Genomic DNA, 18,920 nt, shown 5'->3' on the forward strand with positions numbered 1-18,920 from the left:
GGGGGAATGATCTCTCAAGCAAGGACATGGGCCCTGAGTTCAAGCCCCAGTAATAGCATGCGCACGCACATGTGCACGCACACACACATACATGTTAAAAATGGAAGCATTCAGGGGCCAGCACACGGGGCTCTTGTAATTCTGTCAAGACTCTGGCTGTCAAATCTTGGTAGCCCATTTCATTGGTGGAGAAACTGAGACTCAAGGAGGCCCAGTAACATGCTCAAGGCTACCTAGCTCCCTGGCAGAACTGGGACATCAACCCAGGCCAGGCAGACTCGATGCTGTGTGGTTGATCTGGAGGTAGGAGACCTTGTCAGTGCTTGGGTTCTGATCAGAAGTGCAGACCCTCAGGCCCCAGCCCAGATGCCTTACACCTGCATTTTAACAAGGACCCAAGTGACCAGGTGCACATTAATGACAAAGCACTGCTTGGCTGGCTTCCTCTGTGGTCCCTCGGCTCCCTTCTGGTGTGATCCGATCCCAAGTATTCTCAGTGAGCTGCAGTAGCAGCATCTTCATAGTATATGAAGTCTGTAAATGAGTGGCCCATTACTCCCACCTTCCCTTTCTTCCTCCTAACACATGTGGGTCACCCGAAGCCCGCAAGTCATTTAGCTATTTGTCACATCGCACCCGTACTGGGACTTTTGCCATCTAAGGAAAACACAAGCAAGGTTTAAATGATCAAAGGGAGTTCAAAGCCATTCTTCTAAGGGCCTGCCCCTCTGAGGCCCTCGGAAGAATTACCCAGATATTAAAGAGTGAAAAGATGCAGGCGATGATGCAGCTGGTCCCTTCTGCTGCCAGCCCAGCAGCCTCTCTAATAAGTCCTCCAGCACGCTGCCCTGTCTAATTGAAATGTGCCAGGTGATAGGATTCCCTGCTGTTCCTGGGGAGATGAGTTGAGAAGCTGGGGCTGTATTGCAGAAGCACTTTGGCAGAAGAAAGTGGTCTCTTGGGTCTGCCTCTCCCTGGCCTGGCAAGTTCCTGGGGGCAGATCCACACAGCCAAGGGACTCCCTGCAGGACCTTCCTGTAGCTCCTCTTTGTAGGGCTCAGCTAATAAGCCAGAGCTCTTAGCCACTCTAAGCTTGCTTATAGATCATTCTACTTACTTCACTAATCGCCTTTACCAATGTACCCATGGCTCTCCAGGGGAGCATCTACATCTTTCTGGAAGTGAGTTTCTCTAGGCTAAAGGCCTTGAAGGGTGGGTCACACCCACCCCATTTTCTGGCTCTCCTCTACATCTTGTAAATCAGTATATCGCCCATTCCCCAAGAGTTACTGCCCCTTCCAGGATGGTCAGCCCCTTTCATGAGGAAATAATGATAAGACATTTTAGTACCGTACCAGGAGAACCTCACTTCCAGCAGGTACCTGCAAACAGGGTAAGACACCAGGCCACCATGGAGGCCAGGCTGCAGCACTTTACCTGGTGCCTGAGCAGTTGGCTTTCCTGCATCCCCCTTCTCCCCTGCCCCCCCCCAGATCCATCAGAGCAGGGAGAGGGGGAGGAAACATCAGGGTAGGACTCTGAGATTGTGCAGCCCCCACAGCAAGGTCTTCCTTTCCCTATGTAATGTACAATGCGCCACATTTCCTAGATCCTTCCTCCACGCTCATTTAAATGCCTCCAGGATTGCTTATAGAAAACGCCTCTGCACTGCAGCCTCCACTAAATCCTGCTGGGATTAAGCCAGCCTGGTAGGAAAAGTGTAATGGGCTGGATTCTGTATATAGGAGATGACAAGCACTGGAGTGGCTCCTGGCCCCTCATTATTGTGCATGCATTTGTGTGTGTGTGTGTGTGTGTGTGTGTGTGTGTACTGAGCTTGGTGTGTACTGAGCTTGAACTCAGAACCTGGGCACTACTATCCCTTAATTTTTTCACTCAAGGCTGGTACTCTACCACTTGAGTCACATTTCCACTGCCAGTGGGCTTTTTTGTTTGTTTTTTGTTTTTGCTGATTGGAGGTAAGAGTTTCATGGACTTTCCTGCCCCAGCTGGCTTCACATCACAATCCTTAGGTCTCAGTCTCCTGAGTTGCTAGGGTTACAGGAGTGGTGCCAAGCTCTACTGTGCCTGTAACGAATGAGTCTCACCAGTCTCCCTGCCATACCTGCATCTTCCCATCTACCTGCCTGCCAGCCCTCCAGAGGTGAGAACCAGTTTTCCCACTCATGAGCTAGGCAAAGACCCAGCCCCTGAAGCAGCACATGGTCAGCAGTAGCCTCTAGGGGCCACTGTGCAAACCAGGGATGCAAACCCAAAGCTGGATTTTCCTCTTAGCACTCCCATTCTGCACCACTGTATTTGCCACCAGGATGCCACCCATACATCTGTCCAGCATCAGAGCAAAGCTCAATCCCTGCAGACCTTGTGAAGCCTCCCAGCCACAGCAGTCATTTGTGGATGTCATTCCAGGCTACAGGGGGCCAACACCGGCATCCCTTGTCCTTCTACCTGTGGGCTGAGGATGGGGATTTCACCGCAGCGGCTCACTGGTAACCCGGCCTTGGAGATGCAATGAGTGTCTGTCAGATGCCTACTCTGGGATGAGGAATACGGAATAAAGCCAGCCACTTTGCCTGGGAGAAAGCTCTTCTCGACCTAGGGTCCCATGGAGGAATCCAAATACAGGGAAAGAAGAAGGAGTATTCCATCTCAGGAAAGGGGGAATATTATGGTCCATGATGTCATCTGTGCTCAGAGCTGATAACTCCTACCTTCAATTCTACCCTTTGGTCTCTTCTCTAATGCTCTGTGTAGGGCTATCTCCCCTTCCCCCCAGTTCGCCTAAATCCCTCATGGCAGCTCCTAACTGACCTTTCTTTGCTTTCGTTTGCCCTAAAACACTTATTAAACATTATGCTAAGAACACTCACCCATCTCATGGCTCTTTCTAAAACACACAGCTGCTCAGACCCCGTCAATGACTCTCACTACCTCCAGGTAAAGCACAAAGGCCCAGTGTACCTGAGGCTCTGGTTCCCCTTAAATGTTACCCAAGGACACCAACCAGACTTGCCTACACTCCGTACGCAGCCAGCCTCCCCAGCACCTACTAGCCCTTCACAGGGAGATGTTTCATTTTCTTCCCCCAAAGAACATAGGCTCTGCAGCCAGGCTGCCCAAGTTCAATCCCCTGTTCTGCCCACACCGAGCTAGGAGGCCTTGGACAGGTTATTTATCTTCCTGTGTCTGTCTTGAAGCTTTAATAAATATGGACACAAGGACATCACCTCCACTGTCCTAGAAGAACAGTGGATCAGTGAGACCATGTGTGCAAAACACAGCCATGCTGGGGTGTGCCGGCTCCTTCAAAACCACTTCCTTTCCATCATCTCTGTGATCTTAACATTGAACACGGAACTCCCTTTCTGTACATTCCAGAGGGGTGATAGGACTTTGCACTCCTCTGCAAATTATAGGTAGCTTTAGCCAGGTGCCAATGGCTCACACCTGTAAACCTACCTACACAGGAAGCTGAGATCTGAGGATTGTGATCTGAAGTCAGACTAGGCAGGAAAAAAATCTATGAGAGTCTTACTTCCAATTAACCACCAAAAAGCTGGAAATAGTTCAAGAGCGCTAGCCTTGAGAATAAAAAAAAGCTCAGGTACAGCACCCAAGTCCTAGGACCAACAAATAAAACAAAACGCCAGCACTTTTATCGACTTCTATCCTCTCAACTAGGATAGGAACTCCTCTGAGACAGGACCCACACCTAAGTCAGGTCTCACGTCCCTGTGGCTATTCAATCAGCATGCACGTATCCAACATCCATGCAGTAAACCCACAGGTAGCTTCCTACTTGGGTGAGAGAAACTGCTTCCAGGAGTCCTAGTTAGGGTAATTTTAAACATTTCATGTAAGCATGCATCTTAGCTAGAGAGCCAAGTCAATCCGATAATGAGGGCTATGCTCAGCTCTTGTTGAACTTGACTTGTATAGTGGAATCAAAGCCCATATCTGCAATAAGACGAACTCTGGTGGAGTCATGAGAGCGAGTTTATGAAAAGGCTGATGATCTGAAGGACCTCGTTCATCCTTTCAGCCAGAGGCTCTTGGGCCTCACACAGAGTGAGCACAATGCCTCCACTCAGGTCTATTCCTAAAGGTTCAAAGCCATGAGGTAAGCCAAGCTCAGAGAGACAAATGGTGCACGTTTTCTCTCATATGCAGAAGCTAGATCTAAAATACAATGGGACATGATAAATTATTATCATACAGGACACTAGACATTCACACACAGTGAGACCAAAGGAGGACACTCTTAGGGGAGGAGCTCAATGGCGCAATGCCTCTGTGCCTCAGAGCACATAAGGTAAGATTTACTGAAATTGAACTCCATGATGTGGAAATGAGATATGTTGTTATTTTCTTTCCTTTTTGTCTTGTTTTTTTGTTTACCTGTCTTTGAAAGGGTAAGGGGGGGCACAGAAGTGGAGGGACAAAGGGTGAACCAATGCAGCAGTGGTATCACTGGACACTATGTGGAAAATGAACTCTACAACTTGTGGTTGGGAGAGTGAGGAAGGAGTGACATTGTCCAAAAAGAAATGCACCCATTACCTGACTTACATAACTGCAGCTCATCCATATATCACCTTTACCATAACAGTCAAGGGCTGGGAATGTGGTTTAGTGGTAGAGTGCTTGCCTAACATGCATGAACCTTGGGTTGATTCTTCAGCACCACATACACAGAAAAAGCCAGAAGTGGTGCTCTGGCTCAAGTGGGAGAGTGCTAGCCTTGAGCAAAAGAAGCTCAAGGACAGTGCCCAGACCTTGAGTTCAAGCCCCAAGACTGGCAAATAAATAAATAAATAACTATTTAAAAATTTTAAGAAGCAATGAGCTCCAAATAACAAAGTAGAAGGCTCAAAGTCCCAAATAACCTATGTTCTGTCACAAGACAGGATGACCTGGAAAGGTCCTGCGTCAAATCTACTAGAATCATGCAAATGGCAGCAATCATGTTTAGACAACACTTCAGTGCAGTACATCCTCTACATTGCCATTTTGTCCATTTCTCAGATAGAAACCAAGGTTCAAACAAACCCTGGGATCCCCCATAACCTCCCCAAAAAGACAAAAATTAAAATTAAAAATTAAAAAAAACTCTGGTGTCTGAACCCCAGATTTCATCCACCAGGTCTCCCATCACCGACAGAATGTAACAGATTTACACCGCCACCCCTGCATAGTCAGGGCTGCTGAGCCCAGCCAGTTTCTGCTGTTCAAAGCAACAGCAGCAGTTAGCAAACACAAGCTGGAGTATTCCTCCTTCCAATAAAGCAGGACTGCCTTTTGTAATTCCTGCTCCATCCCTCATCAAAGGATAGTTTCCAAAATGTTTATTCTGCAGAATTGCACTTCAATGAAGTTATCTTTCAGGGGTGATTTCAGCAGTGCTTGCTCTGTGAGCACACTACACAGAAAAACACACTTGATCCTCATGACTCTGTGAGGAAGATTCCATACAACCAACCCCGTCTATACCTGGGCACCCTGGCATGATCCCACACACAGCTTGGGATAAGTGAGTGGACGACAAAGCAAAGACAAAGCTTACCCTTTCCCTAAGGGTAAACAGTAACTAGCAAGGAGTTAGAACAAAGTAAGAGCAGAGGCAGGATTAGAAACTGGAGTCCTGGTTAACCCACAGTTCCTCCACAGGCTAGGCATCACAGCAGGACGATGGAAACTCTGTTTGTGATGATGCCTAGATTGAAGGCGTCTGTGCCAGTCACTCTATGCTAGCAGCTGAGTTTAGGTCTGACCCTTGCCTTGACCTTAGAGCTAGTGCACAGGAGCTCCAGTCCTGCGCGTAGGGAGCTCAGAGGCAAGAGTGGGAGCCATCAGTGAGGCAAGCCCACTCTTGTGAAGTGGGTGAACGGCTGCTCTACCTGAGGCTTAGTGTGGCCTCATGGAGCCAATTTGCAACTTAATCCTGAGCCAGTAGCCCGTACCTGCCTTTCCTAGTCACCCGCCCACCCCCTACCTGCCCCTTCTGCTTAAAAAAACAAAACAAAACAAAAAACAAACTCAAATCAATGTAATCTGATTCAGCTCCAGCCCTAGCTGCTCACTGGCTCCTTGATAAATCCCTGAAGTCTAATTACGCATTGTTGTGCCAGGATGCTGAGTGTGTTTGTTTCCTCTTTCCCCCTTGGACAGCCAATGAGCGAGACCCAACAGTTGCTAGCAAGCATTCCTCCAGGTACCAGGTATGGCCGTGAGGATGCTGCGGTTTCAAATGCACACTATCCTCTGCAGAGCTGTCCGTCCCTGCTACCAATACCCTTCAAGAGCAGGCTCAGAGGTCATCACCAAAAGGAGGGCATCCTCACCCTGACCACCTGACCCCTCCCTAACACCTTCCACCATGGTACTGGCCACAGGCAACCTTGTTCTTTGAGCCCTATCAGACTCCCCTCTGCATCCTGAATTCTATTTCATGCTCCCTGGCAACAGGGACTGGGTCCCTTGTACGGTCCAAGACATGCAGACACTTAAGAATCGCAAGTTGCATTTAATTTCTTGGTCAATTACGATAAGCACCAGGCTGAAGCTATCCTCTGCATTGAAACAGCAAAGGGAGACACAGGGCCAGATGTCGATTGGTCACGGTTCCCATCTGCAAAGGGCAGGCACACTGGGCAGAGCTCTCCTTCCCTCCCCACCACACAGTGACCTCCTGTTCCTTTTCCAAGGGGGCATCCACTGCTTCTCAGGAGAAACATAGATGCTTCCAGCATAGTATTTGTCTTCCTATTGAATGAAATGCAATGCCTCCTGGCCTCTTCAATCATGGACAATGTTAAAGGCAAAAAGACTTTCTCGAGCATCTGACTCTTGTGTTGAGTTGAATGGCTGATCTCCCCACCCAAGGCAGCACATGGCAATACTTAATGATTTCCATTTTTAACTTGGGGAGGAACACTCCTCAGAGTTCAAGAGGAAACAGAGTGGGCGCACACTGGATCGCAGGAGGCCTGCGTGTCGTCAGGAGCAGAGACTGCAAGTCAGGGGGTAGCAATGGCCCAGCAAGAAGAGATTGCTAGCAGATGGTGGGGGGGGGCGAGGAGGGCAAGAGGAGAAAGAAGGGAGGAGGAGGAGGAGAAGGAGGAGGAGGAGGAGGAGGAAGAGGAAGGAAGGAAGGAAGGAAGGAAGGAAGGAAGGAAGGAAGGAAGGAAGGGAAGGAAGGAAGAAAGGAAGGAAGGAAGGAAGGGAAGGAAAGAAGGAAGGAAGGAAGGAAGGAAGGAAGGAAGCGAAGGAAGGAAGAAAGGAAGGCAGGAAGGAAGGAAGGAAGGAGACCATTTTTTATATTGCAACCAAATCAGTATTGGAAGCATAATAAAAAGTTTGATGTTTGCTGGAATCAACTGAAAAGTGCCACTAAAGTTCTTACCTCTAAACTGTCTTTTTCTACTCAATTTATTAATAATTATGGATCAAGATATAGACTCACAATTCAAACCACACAGAATGTTACAATCTGGTTCTACAATGAAGGCATAGTGGACACAGGCCTCTCAACACTGCCCCCTCCACCCCTACCCCCCACCCCCCCACCCTCGCCATGAGCTGGGCATCAGTGGCTCATGCCTGTAATCCTAACTACTCAGGAAGCTCAGATCTAGAGGATCACAGTTCAAAGACAGCCTGGGCAGCAAAGTCTAATCATCATAAAGCATGGGCAGAAGGCATGGCTCAAGTGATAAAGTGCCAGCCTTAGAGTGAGAAAACCCAGTGAATGCCAGGCCCTGAGTTCAAACTTCCATACACACACACACACACACACACACACACACATACACACACACACACATGACAACAAAACAGGATGTACACAACAGTGCGTGTCAACTGTGGACTTTGGTTAATAACAATGTATCAATATTCTGCATCAGTTGTACCAAATTTACCCCCCTAAACCAAGGCAGTAATAATAGGAGCGCTGGACAGGGCATGGGGAAACTATTTTCTGCTCAATTTTTCTGTAAACCTGAAACTATTCTAGAAAAGAAAGTCTTTTCCTTACACACACACACACACACACACACACACTTTCAACCTGGCTCTGCAACCTTGGATGAGTTATTTAATCTCGTTGAGTCTCCTTTTCCTCATCTACAGAATGAGGAAGAGTAACCACACCTCCCTAAAGGTTGGCCATGAGAAGGCAGTAAGTGGATACAGGGAGGCCTGAGAACTGTGCCTAGCACACAGGGCACTTCAATTTGCTGTGCTGGTGATGGTGGAGGCACTGCTGTACTCCAGGTATGGCTTAAGTACTTCCATCTACCACGAGGCTAAAGTCTGGCAGCCGCCTGGGGAGGCAGGGATGAAAGCACTGACCCTAGGCTGGGAATGTGGCTTCGTGGTACAGTGTACAGTGCTTGCCTAGCATGCATGAAGCCCTGGGTTCCATTCCTCAGTACCACATCAACAGAAAAAGCCGGAAATGGTGCTGTAGAGTGCTAGCCTTGAGCAAAAGAAGCTCAGGGACAGTGCCTAGGCCCTGAGTTCAAGTCCTAGGACAGGCAAATAAACAAATAAATAAAGCACAAAAGACAAACCCTGAAGTTTAGAGAGATTATGCAACATATTCAAGGTTACACCACGTGAGGGGTGAGCTGCATCTTGGAGCTACATGTTCAACTTCACCATGGCCAATGAGACTGTCTCCAAGACAGACAGACAGACAGACAAAAGCCTTTTCTAGCTGCTGGAGATCAGACCACTCAGAACAGTCTCATTTTGTTAGGTGATAAAGAAGACAAAGAGAGAAAAGCCCCAAATGCCAGCCAGTATGATCTTGGCACCATGGAGACTAGAATCCAGACCTGAGGCTCCACTGACCCCACTTGGTCCCATCCCCCAATCCCGAACACAGAAGAGCCCACTGACACCCCGCTGCTGTCTTCCTCAAGCCTCCTGTGTAATCACTGGCCATGAAAGGTCTCACCTCCGGTTTGCCTGCTCTGCCAGCCACCTACCCCAAGTAGTGCCCTGGAGACTGCTCGCCCAGCAAGCTCCTCCCCAGGCTAGAATTTCTGGTTCTGCTCTATGGGACAGGTTACTCGGATCGCCCTGCTCACAATATGAAGTTCAGTTCTTGCTTTTTTCCAATGCAGGATTTGCCTTTATGTAACCACAACTTTCCAACTTCGGGACGTGTGACTTGTCTCTCAAGGCCGCTGAATGCGGCACTCTGACAAATGTTTGTTCAGAATCCAGATGCTTCGTCTTGCCACCCATGCTGCGGCACCTCTCCACCTACTTGTCCCCATGTACTTTTTGCACCTCTAGGTCCCTTTTCCTCCTCCTCCTGATTTCTCCTATTCCTCTGCTCCCTGCACAGGACGCCTACAGAGACCGACTGTGGGCTGGGTGAGGGGGGAGCCTGCACAATGACATCTCCTAGCCCAGCCTCAGCTCTGGGTCCTGACCTCACCCACTCCACTGCCCTCCCCTTCCTAACCGCTGTTGCCTCCACCTGGTACAGAATGAATGCAAGGGTGGAACCAAAGGGGACCACCCTAAATCCTGCATCCGTCGCCTCTATGGTATGAGCCATCTGCATATCAGACTCTCTGGGGCACCCCTCCGTCAGCCTGCTCCTCCCAGCCTGCCTCTGTGCATAGACAGCCACTGGGTATTCCGAAGGCAGATCCGGACAGAAGAAACCAAACATGATAAAAGCAAGTTTCAAAGGAGAACTGAAACTCCTCCTGCAAGAGGAGCAAACTGCACGCCTCTCCTCTTGGTCTTCTTTGTAAACTCAAGGAGGGCATAGTGGAGGATGAATCACTACTCTCAGATGTGGGTGGTGTAAGGGAGCCAGTGTAAGAGCAGGGAAAACCATGCTCATCCCCAGCTGAACAATTGTGAAAGAACACCTGTCCATACAGAACGAAATGCTGGCTCTACGGGCGATTTTTCGGGGTAGTAAACTATTCTGTGCTGACCAGGTAATGGTGGATACGGGTCTCTCAAGCCCCTCAGGATCTGAAAAAATCAAGTGAGCGCTGGCCCTTTGGTGACTACGAATGCATGCATCCAATGTTGGCTGAATCAGGTGTATCGAGTGTATGGCCTTCAGCCCCGGCGTGGGGACTGCGCTCCTTTCAACTTCACAGCAACTAAGTAGAAGCAAGTTTTACAAAGTATAGCACTCTTCAGTACTCCAAATCCTTACGACAAAAAGATAAACCCCCAGAAAACGTGTGTTTCTAGAAGGGATAAAGAATAGATGCTTGGTGAGGTCAAAATATAATCAACTAGCAAGATTGTGTTTCAGTATTTCGTGCACACAGGTTCTATACCATCACTGGAGTAATTCAGAGAAAAATGACAGAAAAGCTAGGGGCTGTGTACATGTGAGGTACCAAACACTGCTTTCAGAGATGATGTGTGTTACCTCAGGTCCTTTTAGGGGACTGAATAATCGCCAGGTGTCCCATAGCACAGATGGGAGAACTGAAACACATTATGATTTTTTTAAAGCAACACTTTTAAGCCAGGGACCAATGGTTCACGCCTGAACAGCCATCCCTGACCATATCAATCAATAAAAAGCTGAGCATAGTAGCACACCCCTCTTATCCCTTTTATGTGGGAAGGGTAAATAAGAGAACATGGCCCAAAGTTGGTCTAGACATCCAAGCAACATCCTATTCGAGAAATAGCTACAGTAAAGAGGGATCCAGGCATGGCCCTGAATTCAAATTCTAGTACTGTAATCCTAGCTACTTCAGAGGATGAGATTTGAGGATTGCAGTTCAAAGCCAGCCTTAGGTAGAAAAGTCCCTGTGAGACTCTTATTAGCCACTCAAAACACAGGAAGTAGAGCTGTGGTTCAAAGTGGTAGAGAGCTAGCCTTGAGCAAAAGAGCTCAGGGAGAGTTTACAAGCCAGTTCAAACCTCATGACCAACAACAACAACAACAAAGTAACACTTTTATATTCTAGTTAGAGGAAACAATGTAACAATGGCTACAATTAATGCCTACAAGGGAGACCTGGGCTGCAAGGGATGGTTTCCTAATATGTGGGTGGAATGTACCCTCACTGGGTCCGGTTTCAAGGTCAAGGCTGGGGCTCCACATTTGCATTCCTCAACACCCCCCCCCCCGCCCCGCCCCGCAGGGCCTCTCATCTGCAGGCTAGGGCTGGGAAGTACCAGGCAACAAGCTCAGCCGTCTTCTAGCACGCCAGGTGCAGCATCCAGAGAGGCCTGCAAGTGCATTGGTCCCTTACATGAACTGAAGCTGTGTGCCCGCTAATTCTCATAGTGAAGTCCTAATTCCCAAAGTAGTATTTGGAGGCGGGGCCTTGGGTGAGGGGGTGGGAAGAATGTCAGGTTAAATGAGATCATGAAGGTGGATTCCCATGGTGGATCAGTGCCCTCATAAAAAGGAGAGGAAGCTGGGCACGGGTGGCTCCACCTGTAATCCTAGCTACTCGGGAGGCTGAGATCTGAGGATCATGGTTTGAAGTCCAGCCTGGGCAGGAAAAATCCATGAGACTCTTACCTTCAATCAACCACCAGAAAACTGTAAGTGGTGTTGCTGGCTCAAAGTGGTAGAGAGCTAGCCTTGAGCGAAAAAGCTCAGGACAGAAGAGGAGAGACCAGAGAACATACATCATAGCACATAGTAGAAAGCCAGGAAAAGAGCTCTTACCAGATACTAGGTTCACCAGCACCTCCATCTTGGACTCTCCAGCCTCAAAACCATGTTTAAGCCACTCAGCCCCTGGAACTTGGCTCCTGGAGCAGAGCTAAGAGTCCTCGCCACTCATTCCCATTTCCTAAGTTTCACACACAGAGACTCGGCTCCCTCTCTGGTTGCTTGTTTTTTGTTCAGACCTTAAAAAGAAAAACCCAATGCCTAGAGGCTCAAGTCATGCCTTCAAATCTCTAGGGAACATGCTAGAATTTTCCATAGATGGCACTGTCTAAAAGTGAATCAAAAGATTTTAGCTTCCTTACATCAAAGGAAAGGAGGAAAGCAAAGAATGGAGGGCAAAAAAGGGAGGGGAGAGGAAGGAAGGGGAGAGGAAGGGAGGGGAAAGAAGGGGGAGAGAAGCCAGTAGGGGAAAAGAGGGGAAGGAAGGTGCAGAGGAGGGAGGGAGGGAGGGAGGGAGAGAGGGAGAAAGGGAGAAAGCAAAGAAGGGAGGGAGGAAGGAAAGGAGAAGGGAAAAAGCAAAAATGAGAAAGCAAGTGGAAGGAAGGAAGGAAGGAAGGAAGAAGGAAGGAAGGAAGGAGAGAGAAAGAACAGCTAGCTAGCCAGCCAGCTTGGTATGGTTAGGCACACCTACAATCCCAGCACTTGGGAGGAAGTGAAGCAGCAAGACTGCATGTTTGAGACCAGCATGGACCACAGAGCAAAACCCTGTCTCAAAAAAAGATATAAATAAATAAAAATAAATGATTGCTTTCTGGAAAATTGCTACATTAAATCAAGTATTAGCTTTTTGGGACATTAATATTTTTCCCCCAGTGTTGGGAGTCGAACTCAGAGCCTTGTATGTACATGCCAACAAGTACTCTACCACTGAGCTCTGCCAACATTCCGACAGTTACTGCACACCTACCCAGTGTGAGCTAGGGTTCTAGCCCGGGCTTCTTGGCCTTTGCACACATGCAAATCCCCCCAGAGACCTCACTAGGGTGAAGATGCTGATCCTGTAGGTGATTCTGATCCTGGGCGTGAGCCCTCAGGCCCAGGAGACGCCCAGCCCATGGCCCTCACAGAGATCAGGACTCTTCTTTTGCCTTCTGAGGGTCAACTCTGGCTTCTTATGGAATTCACTACCTATGAGCCTCTGAAACATAGCGACTCCAGGCTGACATTGTCCAAAAAGAAATGTTTTCTTCACCTGACTTACGCAATTGTGACCCCTTTGTCCCCTCCTCCCATATAAGAGCAATAAAAATTAAATTAAAAAAAAACTGTATGGACTCCAGGACCTGCCTTGCAACAATTAGGTCTCAGATTCTGGAAGTTGGGGCTTGGGCATTTTGCAATAGATCTAGAAACTGCTAGAGGGATATGTATGTATGGCCAGGGCTAAGAGCCACTCTTCTAAGCATAGAGTGGGAACCCCTGGAGGACAGGGGTGAATGAGTTGTTTTAGATGGTGCTAGTTGTGGGGGGGGGGAGATAGGCCAGGGCTGGTGAGCTGGATAGACAGCACATGAAATGATAAGGTCAAAACATCACCTTTGTGATCTGGGGAAAGGACCCAGACAGAGCAAAGAAACTGTTTCCTACGGGACTCTTCTAGAGAATCCAGAGTAGGGTACCATTTGCATTTTGAGCAAATAAAGTTACCCCTTTCACGGTCTCCACAAGGCCTAGGAAATGAGGGCAGCCCCTTCCCCCTCCCCCAGGCTCTCGGGAAAGTGTGTGCTAACGTTTGCTGCATTGCACATGGATGCCTAGACAGTTGAGCATTCTCCGAGTCGCATCTCCCATTCCCCGAAAAGACCTCTCCCAGGAAAGCAACACAAGGGGCCCACAGCTAGGGGTAGAAACCTTGAGAGAACGCAAGAGCCATGTGATCACTGAGGGGAAGCCACTCTCTGTTCTACTCTGAAGGCCTGACTTGGAGCCCTGGCCCCCTTTTATCACAGCAGCAGCTCAGGAGAGGAACTTCTAGTGAGAAGTTTTACAGGGAGGAGAACTTTGCTCCTCAGCTGTCCAAACCCACCAACTCTCGCTGGGAATGGTAGAGCTTCAGTCTCTTACTCCAGAGGCCCAAGTCTAGGCCAACCCAGGACTCGGCCTTCCCCTGGCAATAGGAATTGGCTCGAGGTGGTCATATGGCCAAGCTGGCTCAGCTCAACAGAACCTTCTTTAGGGCTTGTGCAGAAGTGGGTCAGTTTCGGCACCTCTGGACCAGGAGAACATAAGTCTGGACCTTTGGTAACTAGTTCCCAAAGCTAAGACACAAAGGGGTCAAAGACAGAGAGAAACAGAGTCACGGATACCTTGTAACCTTTGGTCCTACATTCTTACTCGCTAAGCCAATGATTTTCCTCTCCAGCTCAATGCAATGTGGGGTGGGTCCTGCCTCTTTCTCACAGAACTCTGTGCTGGAAGCGCTTCCGCAGAGCTGTAGACTGGGTACCTCCGCCATCTTTCATTGCCTGCCCTCCTTGATTTCAAGCTACCTCCATGGCAGGGTCTGCACCTCACCCCTGCTCATCCTCCCCCATCACTGCCCGCAGTAGAGGAGGACACGCCTTCCTGACATGGAAAGAGACCCAGGGGCTAGAGAAGTGGACGCATTTGGAGCCATACAAGCCAGGGATGCTCTTGGCTGGCTGAGAAGTTTTGAGGAGCTACTAAGCTTCTGAACACCATGGTCCTTTCTTTGCAAGTAACACTGTAAGGACCGAAGCACATAGCACATCACACTGTCCTTTCATTCCTTCATTTGGAGTAATATTTACAGAGAGCTTTCTATGTGCCAAAATGGTCAACATGAAGCCTAACACAAACGTTAACACAAATGTGAATGATTCCTAGAGATACTGCCCATTTCCCTCCAGTCTCCTCTCCCTAGGTGGGCAAGGTCAGACCCTCCTTCTAACAAGGATAGGCAGCTTTTATTAAAAAAGGTAAATATTATTAAGTCTATTTGAAATATGAAAGGAAAATTATGAAAGAACATAGGAAAGTTCTCCATCTCGAGTAGAGTCCCAGATGACTGCCAACTAAGTCCATAAAAACTCAGTACACTGAAGATAAAGAGATCCCAATGGTGCCTGGGGGAAGCTGTGGCATTCAAAATTAGGTCCTAACCCAGTCAAGATGCTCAGAATATATGTGAGTGACAGAATCAACAGCCAGCCTGAGGAGGGCATAGGTGAACCAGAATCTAGCCCAAAGTTCCCTCACCCCATTCTGTCTCCAGAGCCTCCACATGTGTTCCCCATGTGGATGGTACCGATTTTAGTTTCAGGTCCTTGGAGTGGCAGGATGGAACCCAACATAAGTGATCCCAGGCTTTACACATGTTTGCCATTGCAAACACCCCTTAGCTTGAGTCAGGGTAGCCTGCCCATCCACCTCTGTGGAGAGCCAAGACCAGAGCACAGCTGTGACTGCATGGGTGCCATCCCCCACGGGTCAGCAGGATGAATGGAATCACTCCCGTGTGGACAGGCTCACACGGACAGCCTCGCTGTGCAAGTGTTTATCTCCCTCCATGTTCCCAGCCTGCTTCTCAGAGACTTCTGAGAGAATACAGAAATCAGCACAGCACCTTAGCGGGAAGCCTCAGCCTTCATAAACACGTGGAAGGGTCTGGGTTCCAAACTCAACTTCGACACTTAGCTTTGTGACTTTGAGCAATTTGTGTCTCCTTCCTAGATCTTTCCTAGGACTTTACCTCACCTAAGAGAACATAAAATGACATAAAACAGAATACAAAATGACAACGTGTGCCCTTTCCTCTTATATACACAGAGCCTTACTGGGTTTTCCCAGCAACCCCAGAATAGGCAAATGTTATTTTACCCATCTCACAGGTAAGACAAGAGAGGCTCGGAAAAGATGACATGGTTTGCCCAGCAAGTTGGTGGAAAACCTGGTCACAATCACCTCCCTCTTCCCTCAGGCCTTTGGACTACATTCCTACTGGATCTTCCACACACACACCCTCCCCGCCCCCCACCTCACCACCAAGAGTTGCTGCCCAACTGAAAACCCTTTACACTTTTTCAAGTAACACTGGCTGGCCTGTAGCAGAACAGGCCAGGCGCCAGTGGGGCTGGGGGTTGCTGCTCCCTCTGACGCCCTACAGTATCTGAAGACCATCAGAGCTATGTCCTGGGACACACAAAACCCAGCTCCAGAGGCAGATGATCTCCATCGCAGAGGAAGACCCCTAGGAGCTCAATGTCTTCCCCTTGCAGCAGCCCAGTCTTAGAGGGTCATCCCACAGCGATGCCCACCACAGTCGCAAGGTGTGCTGCCCCTAGTGGTCCACCAGGGGCACAAGCAAGCAAAAGTACAAGACAGGCAACCAACATCAAGAGAGGGGTGCATCCTTAACCAATCATGACCACAGAAAATCCAATTTGAAACTCCTGAACTCCACCTTCTTAGTTGCAAGATAAAGAAAGCGCCTAGGTTGCCTAGCAGCATGGAGTGAATGTTGCAGGCTACCTTTCCCTACACCATACAGCACCTCTTGCTCAGAGGTTCAGAAGACTTTCTTCGTGCTGGCTGGAACTATCCACGGAAGTCCCATCTCTAGGTCTAGGCCAGCTGGCAAAAGGCCTAAGAGTGTGGGGTAAACGGGCGGGGGGTGGGGGGGGGCATGTACTTACCAGGATCAGTGCAGTTCTTGGCCATCTGAGTTCCATTCATTGGTGCCATCAACTTTCTATTTCGCCATGTTTCTGGTGAAACACGTTTGCTAGCAGAAGCAGTTTTGTGTCCTGGATTGAAAAATCAGTCACAGATACCACTAGGTCAGAATAACCTGTATTCTCAAGGTTACCTTACACATGTGGGTCTCGCTTCCACAGCAACAGCTGAGAGACCCTTTGGAGTGATCCACTGACTAGAAGTTTGATATCATCTGCGTACATACAATGGCCTGTGCCCTGAATGGTATGTTGTTTCTACTCACACATGAGATCTGATCTTGAACAAGACTGAGGGGGTCCCAGGCCTCACAGGTGAAGGAAAGGAGCAATTAGGTAGCCATTAAGTTCTCTTTCAATAAATGCACTCACATGGTCTCTGCGCCTGGTGGAACCACAAATGGAGCCTGCAGAAGTTAGCAAGCAGGTGAAGGCAGTGACCATCCAAGGGCTCCTCACATTTAAATATACATACACATCACCTGATGGTCTTGTTTTTGTTTTTTTAATGCAGATTCTGATCCTATCTGGGTGGGATTTGGGGTCTACACTAACTAACTCCCAGGTGATGCACCTGCTGAGGGGCTGGGGATCAAACTGAGTACAGGAAAAGGGGGTAGATGCCCACGGCCAAGGGCAATTAGACTCCTGAAGGTAATTCAGCAAATGAAACCAATTCTCACTTTCAGACCTTTAAAGGATTCATTTATAGCTCATCACAACGCATGCGCACTGTGTGTGTGTGCGCGCGCGCACATATGTATGTATGTGTGTGTGTGTGTGTGTGTGTGTGTGTGTGCGCACGCGCGTGTTGGGGGGTGGGTTATAACCTCTTCTCCTGAGATCTTCTAGGCATTTTGTTATTTCTGGTGTGTAACTGGCATTACCCGGTGGATGCACCCACGGACAATACCCTATCACGAAGTGTCAGGTACGGAGATGTCCAAAATACACTTTCCAGGTTTCTTTTGAAAGAAGTCACTTTTTTGTTGTTTGTTTTTGTTGTTGCTGTCGATCATGGGGCTTGAACTCTGGGCCTGGGTGCTGTCCCTGTGCTCTTCCGAGCACTCTACCACTTGCACCACAGAGCCACTTCCAAGAAGTCACTTTTTAAAACCTTGGATCCCCACATCACGAAAGTCCGGGTTTTTGAAGAGCAATGTTACTTTGGAAGTTTAATGGCGGCCCATCTGATTTTTGCATAAACCTCTGTCAATGGCCCTAGATGCTAATGGCCTACCTGACTGCCCTAGATAGGCGTGTCACCTGCCTGGCACCTTTTCTTTTGTTTGTCTGGAGGTTTGCTAGAGGGTGTCAAGGTAGTGGAGGTCCTCTGATTAAAGTTACACGGGACTCAAATTCTACCCCCTTCCCCTGCCCCCCCAAAGTATTTTTGTAAGATTTTTGTCTTCCCTGCCTCTTCCTGAAATATGCATACCCTAAGGGGTCCCCCCAAGTCATTCCTTGGAGAAGAGTGTGGATGGCGGCTCCACAAACCAGCCCTCTTCTGGGGGGGTGGGGGCTTAAGAAGGAGGGGGAAGAGATGCTCAGATGAAACACAGGAGCAATCTCCCGCGGGAACCCGACTGCCTAAAACCTTTTAGGATTTGGTGGAAGACACGTCGGGAAACGCCAGAACCCCTTTAGACCAGGGCAGGACCAAGGGGAGAGCCAAGAGCCGGCGGCAGTTTTCCAACCGGAGTCCGGGGATTCGAGGGACGCAGCGTACAAGCCTGGTCCCTGTGCAGAATAGGGAAGCGGCTCACGCGAGCTTGCACACCCCGGGGGGGACAGAGGCGGGGCCGGCTTCCGTCTTGGTAACGAACACGCCGACCCGAGTCCCCGGGGCGCGCGGGGCGTGCAGCGGAGCCCGCCCGGATGCGCGCCGCCGGCCCGGCAGGCAGGGAACAAGAGGAAACCCTGGGGATCCGCCTGGCGAGGAAGGAACCGGGGATAGTGGGGGCGTCCCGGGGCTTCCCAGCCCAAGCCCCCCATCTCAACTCCCCGGGAGGATGGGGGACCCCCACGGGCGCCTACCCAAGCTGCCGAAGAGGCCGGACGCACAGCACACCAGGGCCAGCACGGCGCACACGAAGCCAACTTGCTGCGGCAGCATCTGTCGCCTCCTGCGAACTTTGCGCGGCCGGAGGGTCCCCTGGAGCGCCATCTCGGGGCGCCCGGGTACTGGTCCCTGGGAGAAGATCGAGAGCTTCGGTGGCCCACCCCGAGGGCTGTCAGTCTGTGGCCCAATGTCGTCGCTGGAGCTGAAGCGGACGATGCGCAGCTCAGAAGCGGAGAGCCGGCGGCCAAAGCTTCATGGCCCCCCGGCAGCGGGGTGGGCCGGGGGACGGGGAGAGAGGACCCCGGGCGACCCCGAGGAGGGGGCGCGAGGAGGAGGAGGGGGCGCACGGCGCGCTCCGAGCTCAGAGTCCCGCGCGGGGCGTGCGCGCTGCGCGCACCATGACTCCGTGGCGAGGAGGCGACGCCGGTACGGCGGTGGCGCTGGCGGCCCGGGCTTG

General features: G+C 49.8%; 1 protein-coding gene across 2 annotated transcripts in view; it reads right to left on the bottom strand.

The window, feature by feature from the left end:
- Positions 1-18,591, bottom strand: part of Slc24a4 (solute carrier family 24 (sodium/potassium/calcium exchanger), member 4) — a 119,353-nt gene extending 100,762 nt beyond the window's left edge. The window contains exons 1-2 of one of the 2 annotated variants that reach the window (XM_013014239.1): positions 18,439-18,591; positions 16,363-16,473 (exon numbers count right to left, since the gene is read on the bottom strand). In XM_013014239.1, the coding sequence (XP_012869693.1) occupies positions 16,363-16,473; positions 18,439-18,568 (241 nt within the window). In that variant the 5' untranslated portion in view covers positions 18,569-18,591. The remainder of the gene's footprint in view (positions 1-16,362; positions 16,474-18,438) is intronic. The other variant, XM_013014233.1, reaches the window with a different exon arrangement.
- Between the last annotated feature and the right edge of the window lie 329 nt (positions 18,592-18,920).

This window comes from Dipodomys ordii, unplaced genomic scaffold, assembly GCF_000151885.1.
Source record: "Dipodomys ordii isolate 6190 unplaced genomic scaffold, Dord_2.0 Scaffold2, whole genome shotgun sequence".
Classification (NCBI taxonomy): domain Eukaryota; kingdom Metazoa; phylum Chordata; class Mammalia; order Rodentia; family Heteromyidae; genus Dipodomys; species Dipodomys ordii.